General features: G+C 47.5%; 1 protein-coding gene across 4 annotated transcripts in view; it reads left to right on the top strand.

The window, feature by feature from the left end:
• The window catches only part of ZNF609 (zinc finger protein 609), a 240,999-nt gene that overhangs the window by 225,383 nt on the left and 7,404 nt on the right, over positions 1-8,212 (top strand). For all 4 annotated transcript variants that reach the window (XM_028850333.2, XM_077938091.1, NM_001258136.1 and 1 more), the window contains 5 exon segments: positions 1,603-3,943; positions 5,408-5,774; positions 7,011-7,186; positions 7,474-7,690; positions 8,134-8,212. In XM_028850333.2, the coding sequence (XP_028706166.1) occupies positions 1,603-3,943; positions 5,408-5,774; positions 7,011-7,186; positions 7,474-7,690; positions 8,134-8,207 (3,175 nt within the window). In that variant the 3' untranslated portion in view covers positions 8,208-8,212.

The following is an 8,212-nucleotide window of genomic DNA, read 5'->3' on the forward strand; positions in this document are numbered from 1 at the left end:
AACCCAGGCATTGGGGGTAATTTACAACTAACATGCACGTAACATCCTAGGAGCTTACCAATTAATGCCATTCCCATGCAGTCACAAGTTCCTTTATTGAATCATATTCATTGAAAATGGTAGTGACTATCTGGACAGTTCTTTTACGAAAAGTATCTTAAACCTTCATCTGCCCATTGTTCCCATGAAACTAAGATGGGCAGAAATGTCCCAAGGAAAAGTATTGTAAAGTTCTTGATTCCATACCACTCTCCTTTTCTCAGATGTGATTAGGCTCTACCGAGGGCTATTTATGCCTCCTAATTTTCAGAGATGCTGGGCCAGGTTTCTAGAGGCTTAGACTTTTATAAGACTATGTTTAGGCTGGGCGTGGTGGCTCACGCCTGTAATCCCAGCACTTTGGGAGGCTGAGGCGGGTGGATCACCTGAGGTCAGGCAGGTCGAAACCAGCCTGGTCAACATGGTGAAACCCTGTCTCTACTAAAAATACAAAAATTAGCCGGGCGTGGTGGCGGATGCCTATAATCCCAGCTACTGGGGAGGCTGAGGCAGGAGAATTGCTTGAACGCAGGAGGCGGAGGTTGCACTGAGCCTAGATCGCTCCACTGCACTCCAGCCTGGGCGACAGAGCAACACTCCGTCTCAAAAAAAAAAAAAGACTATATTCAGACCATAATAGTTGCCCTGATAAGAATCAGAAGCAGATGAGCTAAAACAAGTTAGTAAAGTTCTTTACACCCTCCCTTTGCATTTCTGAGAAACCTATTGGAAGGACTTATTTCTGCTTTGGGCATACAAGAATCCAGAGAGATAGGAGCTGAGTGAGTAGGTTGATAACAGGGAAGCAATAAGTAGCTTTACAGTAGGACTGTTCTGAGAACCCGAAGGAGGTATTTGACAAAATTTGCCTTTTTTCTGCAATAGCTTTGGTTCCTACTGTCTTAGAAACAACCTACTCCCGTTGCCCCCTGGGACAAGAGAGTCAAAACCATCTTTAGATCTACAAGGGAACCAATCTTAGCTAAAGGTTTAATTCTAAGCAGTGTTTTAAGCTCCATGAGAAGCTACTTTAGGGCCTATGAGGAATGACCCCTAGGTGCAGATCTCCAGACATTCAAAGAACTCGTGTACTCTTGGTTATATCTGATGTTTAGGGAACTCTTAAATGGATAGGTGCTTTGTTCTACCTTTCTATATCTTCATAGTGAGGTATGTAAGAAAAAGGCATTGGGCTAAAGATAGAGCTACAGTCTTGTCATATGTTGCCATCAATCAATGATGTTACCTTGGACAAGTCACTTAGCATGCCTGGCCTCAATTTTCTGAAACCATGACTATGGCTGTATATAGGAAATGTAGACATGACTGTCTTATGGAACAGACTGCATGGCTTTAGAGGTAAATGTTGGAGAATAATTTGCAGCTAACATGCATCCCAGGAGTTCACCATTTAGTGCAGTTCCCAATCAGAATTTCTTTTAACAAATCATATTCATTGAAAATGATAGTCACCATCTGGACAGTTCTGGAGCCTACAGCTAAACTGGTTTGAAGATGTTTTCTCTTCTTAATAATATCCTGTTGTGTTTATCCTTTGCCAAGGTTCTGTGACTCCCCGACCAGTGACCTGGAAATGCGCAATGGTCGGGGTAGAGGCAAACGCATGCGTCCCAACAGTAACACTCCTGTCAATGAGACAGCCACAGCCTCTGACAGCAAAGGGACCAGTAGCAGCAGCAAAACCCGGGCAGGAGCCAATAGCAAAGGCCGACGGGGCAGCCAGAATTCTTCAGAGCATCGCCCACCTGCCAGCAGCACTTCTGAGGATGTCAAGGCCAGCCCTTCCTCAGCTAATAAGCGGAAAAACAAACCCCTTTCAGACATGGAGCTGAACTCTAGCTCAGAGGACTCCAAAGGGAGCAAGCGTGTCCGTACTAATTCCATGGGCTCAGCCACTGGCCCCCTTCCTGGGACCAAGGTAGAACCCACTGTTCTGGACAGAAACTGTCCCTCCCCAGTCCTGATTGACTGTCCCCACCCAAACTGCAACAAGAAGTACAAGCACATCAATGGACTTAAGTACCACCAAGCTCATGCCCATACAGATGATGACAGCAAGCCGGAAGCGGATGGGGACAGTGAGTACGGAGAGGAACCTATTCTCCATGCAGATCTCGGGAGCTGCAATGGTGCATCTGTCTCACAAAAAGGTTCCTTGTCCCCTGCCCGCTCAGCTACCCCCAAAGTTCGACTTGTAGAGCCCCACAGCCCTTCTCCCTCAAGCAAATTCAGCACAAAAGGCCTCTGTAAGAAAAAGTTGAGTGGAGAAGGGGACACAGACCTTGGGGCCTTGTCCAATGATGGCTCTGATGATGGACCCTCAGTGATGGATGAAACAAGCAATGATGCCTTTGATTCTTTAGAAAGGAAGTGTATGGAAAAAGAAAAATGTAAAAAACCCTCTAGTTTAAAACCTGAAAAGATTCCTTCCAAGAGCTTAAAGTCAGCCCGTCCCATTGCCCCTGCCATCCCCCCACAGCAAATCTACACCTTCCAGACAGCCACCTTCACAGCAGCGAGCCCAGGCTCTTCCTCAGGCTTGACCGCCACAGTGGCACAAGCCATGCCCAACAGTCCCCAACTCAAGCCCATTCAGCCCAAGCCCACTGTTATGGGAGAACCTTTCACAGTCAACCCTGCCTTGACTCCAGCCAAGGACAAGAAAAAGAAAGACAAAAAAAAGAAGGAATCTTCAAAGGAACTTGAAAGTCCTCTGACCCCTGGGAAGGTGTGTCGAGTAGAAGAAGGCAAAAGTCCATTCAGGGAATCTTCAGGAGATGGGATGAAAATGGAGGGACTCCTAAATGGCTCATCAGATCCCCACCAAAGCCGACTGGCTAGCATCAAGGCTGAAGCCGACAAGATCTACAGTTTCACAGATAATGCCCCTAGCCCTTCCATTGGAGGAAGTAGCCGCCTTGAAAACACTACCCCTACTCAGCCCCTGACTCCCTTACATGTAGTGACCCAGAATGGAGCTGAAGCCAGCTCAGTCAAAACCAACAGCCCTGCATACTCTGACATCTCTGATGCTGGGGAGGATGGGGAGGGCAAGGCAGACAGTGTCAAATCAAAGGATGCCGAACAGTTGGTTAAAGAAGGGGCTAAGAAAACTCTTTTTCCCCCTCAGCCTCAGAGCAAAGACTCACCATATTACCAAGGCTTTGAGAGTTACTATTCTCCAAGCTACGCACAGTCCAGCCCTGGGGCTCTGAACCCCAGCAGCCAGGCAGGAGTGGAGAGCCAGGCCCTGAAGACAAAAAAGGATGAGGAACCTGAGAGCATCGAAGGAAAAGTGAAGAACGATGTTTGTGAGGAAAAGAAGCCCGAGCTGAGCAGTTCCAGTCAGCAGCCCTCGGTCATCCAGCAGCGTCCCAACATGTATATGCAGTCCCTGTACTATAACCAGTATGCCTATGTGCCCCCTTATGGCTACAGCGACCAGAGTTACCACACCCACCTTCTGAGCACTAACACGGCTTACCGGCAGCAGTACGAAGAACAGCAGAAACGCCAGAGCTTAGAACAGCAGCAGCGGGGAGTGGACAAGAAGGCAGAGATGGGCCTGAAGGAGCGTGAGGCAGCACTCAAGGAAGAGTGGAAGCAAAAGCCGTCAATTCCACCAACTCTCACCAAGGCCCCCAGCCTGACAGACCTTGTGAAGTCAGGACCTGGCAAGGCCAAGGAGCCAGGGGCTGACTCAGCCAAATCAGTCATCATTCCCAAGTTAGATGACTCTTCAAAACTCCCAGGCCAGGCCCCTGAAGGCCTTAAAGTGAAACTGAGTGATGCCAGCCACCTAAGCAAGGAGGCCTCTGAGGCCAAGACAGGCGCTGAGTGTGGTCGACAGGCAGAGGTGGATCCAATACTCTGGTACCGACAGGTAACTGTTGCTCTGGGAGGAAGTGGAAATACCGTATGATAATCATCTGTCTTCCTCACAAATAAGGGCTGTCCTTATATAGGGGTTCAACGGAATTGAGATTAGCAGGAGAGATGTGTAATCTTAAGGATTCTTTACCTTTATAAACCATTTTAATGTTTTTTATTTTATTTTAATGTTATTTTTTCAAGATGGGAGTCTCACTCTGTTGCCCAGGCTAGAGTGCAGTGGTGCTATCTTGGCTCACTGCAACGTTCACCACACCCAGCTAATTTTTTTTTGTATTTTTAGTAGAGATGCGGCTTACTATGTTGGTCAGGCTGGTCTCAAACTCCTGACCTCAAGTAATCCACCTGCCTCAGCCTCCCAAAGTGCTGGGATTACAGACATGAGCCACTGCACCCAGCCAATTTTTTTATTTTTATGTTTTTATAGAGACCAGAGTCCCTCTCTATTGCCCAGGCTGGAATGCAATGACATAGTCATAGCTCACAGCAATTTCCAACTCCTAGGCCCAAGCAATCTTCCTGCCTCAGCCTCCCAATTAACCAGGACTACAGATGTATGCCACCACACCCAGATGTTTTAATTTTTTGTAGAGAGAGGTCTTACTATGTTGCCCAGGCTGGTCTTGAACTCCTGGCCTCAAGCAGTCTTCCCGCCTCAGCCTCCCAAAGCACTGGGATTCATATTAATATTTTTTAAAAAGCACTTTTATATCCACAGCAGGTGTTTTTTCCATTTGACAAGAAAGGCCCAGACAAGTTACCTTAATTTGTCTAGGGTTTCTTAAGACCTCACTAGCCAAGCCAGGATTAGAACCAAGGTATCTCGATTCCTTGTCTGTGTTTCTTCCACTGTTTGGTTCCTGTGAAATGAGGTATTGATGGTCTCTCTATTTTTTAGAGTGGGTACAAAGTATACTCAGTTACTGAGTTTCTTTAACAAGGATTTTATAGGTTGAGTTAGAACTAGGAACTTGGAATCTCATATCTTGCTCTGCTCATGAGACTTAGAATGTCTTCCCTTCCCTCTTGGTATAATAGTTATGCCTCCCTCCCTCCTCCGATCTGAGTGTCACTTACAAGCTTTCCACCCCACTGAGCATGCTCTGAAATAGTGAAACAACCTAAACATCTTGGAAGGGGCAGCCTCTCCTATTTCAATCATTTCCCCAGAATGTTTGTTCTTACCTAGAAAACATCCACTGATACATGGACGGATTTTCCTTTTCTCCCCCTGCCCCATCTTGTTCCCTGTGGGTGGGTGCAGAGGTGGGGGCGGGGGCTTTTTAACCAAAAGGGAGCAGAGTTGGAATATAAACAAGATCAATAGAGGCCAAGATCCTACTCTGCCCCAGGTGTCTAGTAATTATCTGCTCTGGTGATTCTACTGGGACTTTGGGCTTGAAATAGATCTGTCTTATCTCTACAACACCCAGTTGTTGTTCTGTGATTTTTGTAGGAGGCAGAGCCCCGGATGTGGACATATGTTTATCCTGCCAAGTACTCAGACATCAAGTCAGAGGATGAGCGGTGGAAGGAGGAGCGGGACCGCAAATTGAAGGAGGAAAGGAGTCGGAGTAAGGACTCTGTCCCCAAGGAAGATGGGAAGGAAAGCACAAGTAGTGACTGCAAGCTGCCCACGTCGGAGGAGTCTCGCCTTGGGAGCAAGGAGCCCCGGCCAAGTGTCCATGTGCCTGTGTCCTCCCCACTCACCCAGCACCAGTCCTACATCCCCTACATGCACGGCTATTCCTACAGTCAGTCCTACGACCCCAACCACCCCAGCTACCGGAGCATGCCTGCTGTGATGATGCAGAACTACCCAGGTATAGCACCAAGTGCCAGCCGCTATTCCATTCACTGGAAGGGGGAATGAAGCACAGATTTCACGTCCAGAGTTTTCTTGCTCAGCCCCAAGGCATATTGAGGCTCACTTAGATGACAGCCCTTTTTTCACTGAGTCGTTCTATGAGGTAGCCACCCTAACCCATAGTTCCTTGAATGACCCATAATGATAGTCTTTAGCCTCTTTAGTCTCACTCCTTAGAGCTTCCAGCTTCCTACAGCAGCCTAAATAGTCTCAACATTCTGGTGACATTATTATAAAGCACACTCTAAATAGAAGTAAGCGTTTCAAACAGAAATAGGAAATTTCTTACCCTTGAGGCGTTCCTTTCTCCCTGTCACTCACACCTGTCAATATAAAAATCACAGTTGCATTTGTTGGGTGCTCCCTGACAGCCAGGCGCTGTCCTCTGAGATTTATGCATATTATCTTTTTAAATCCTCCCCATCACCTTAAGTAGTAAGTATTGGTATCTTCATTTTTGATGATGAAGAAATTGAAGCTCAAAACAGTTATTTATTTGTTCAAGGTTACCACGCTGGTAAGTCTCAGAATAAGGTTTTGTTTTTTTTTTGTTTTTTTTTTTTTTTTGAGACGGAGTCTCGCTCTGTAGCCCAGGCTGGAGTGCAGTGGTGCGATCTCAGCTCACTGCAAGCTCCGCCTCCCGGGTTCCCGCCATTCTCCGGCCTCAGCCTCCCGAGTAGCTGGGACTACAGGCGCCCGCCACCTCGCCCGGCTAGTTTTTTGTATTTCTTAGTAGAGACAGGGTTTCACCGTGTTATCCAGGATGGTCTCGATCTCCTGACCTCGTGATCCACCCGTCTCGGCCTCCCAAAGTGCTGGGATTACAGGCTTGAGCCACCGTGCCCGGCCAGAATAAGGTTTTGAACCCAAGGCTCTAACTCCAGATCCTGTGATCTTTCCACTTTATCATATCACTTCTCCAAGATGAATCTGAGACCAGTTCAAAGAACAGTATCGGATCTATGGAAGTTGGCTGCAGGAAACAGGGCTGTGTTCCTAATATCCCTTAGCTAATTTTTCCTGTAGAGCTCAGTAAGGAAAGGTCAAGCCAACGGTCTCAGCCAAAGACACTATGTTAGAAAATACCTCAGCCTGTGCCTTGGAAAGCTGATGCCCGCCTAATCAAACTCACTAAAGCAGAGCTTCCTCTACCTCTCCCATCTCTTTGAATGTTTGATTTCTCCTTCCACAGGTTCCTACCTGCCTTCCAGCTACTCTTTTTCTCCATATGGCAGCAAGGTCTCAGGTGGTGAAGATGCTGACAAGGCACGAGCCAGCCCCAGTGTCAGTTGTAAATCCAGCTCAGAGTCCAAAGCCCTGGACATCTTGCAGCAGCATGCCAGTCACTACAAGAGCAAGTCTCCCACGGTAAGAGAAGTACAGGGACGCTGGCTGTTACCCAAAGACCAGTAAGGCCAGATCCAGGATCTGGGAGAAGGTGGGCAAGTTCAGGTCCTGACCACAGTGCAGCTTGGCTGACTTGACATTGGCAGCCCCCAGGGCATCTTCTTGATTCTTACATGTCTTGCACTTTTAGGGGTCATAAGGTGGCACCCTGGGCATCTCACTCATGTGTGGGTGTTTGTGTGTGTGTGTGTGGTTGTATGTATGTGTGTCTCACTATAGTGCTTTTGTGTCTCTGGTTTCCTTTCCAGATAAGTGATAAAACTTCTCAGGAGAGAGATCGAGGAGGCTGTGGGGTGGTTGGGGGTGCTGGCAGCTGTAGCAGCGTTGGGGGAGCAGGTGGGGGTGAACGGAGTGTTGACCGGCCCCGCACCTCTCCTTCCCAGCGCCTGATGTCCACACACCACCACCACCACCACTTGGGGTACTCGTTGCTCCCAGCACAGTACAACTTACCCTATGCAGCAGGTAAGCCTATTTTCCCTACCATCTGTTGTTTTGTCTTGTTTTGTTTATCTTCATCCCAGTAGTATGTCCACAGCTAGGACCCTCCTCCCTGCCTCATAAGAATCCTTTTTTAATTTTTTTTTTTTTTGAGCTTCTAATCTGTACACAGTCCTAACCTCCTGCTGTCATTAAAGCATATGATATTTATTCCTCCTTTGGAGTTTGGGAACTCTTAAATTCCTCCAGAATACTAGCCTTGATATTCAGAAGAATATGGAACAGGTGTTCCCCAAAGGCAAAGAGAAACAATCAGCTGAGAAATACAGCCTTATTATCTATCTCCAGCAAATATATCTGGCTGAGTATCAGATTTTTTTTTTCTGTCAGCACCCCAAAACTCAGGGAAAATGGTTAATGGAAGGTTTCTGTGAGTGCTGCACTAACATGTTCTCCTGCTCACTCAGGGCTTTCTTCTACAGCCATTGTTGCCAGCCAACAAGGCTCAACTCCCTCACTCTACCCACCCCCCAGGAGGTGAGAATG

Source organism: Macaca mulatta, chromosome 7, assembly GCF_049350105.2.
Source record: "Macaca mulatta isolate MMU2019108-1 chromosome 7, T2T-MMU8v2.0, whole genome shotgun sequence".
In the NCBI taxonomy this organism is placed as follows: domain Eukaryota; kingdom Metazoa; phylum Chordata; class Mammalia; order Primates; family Cercopithecidae; genus Macaca; species Macaca mulatta.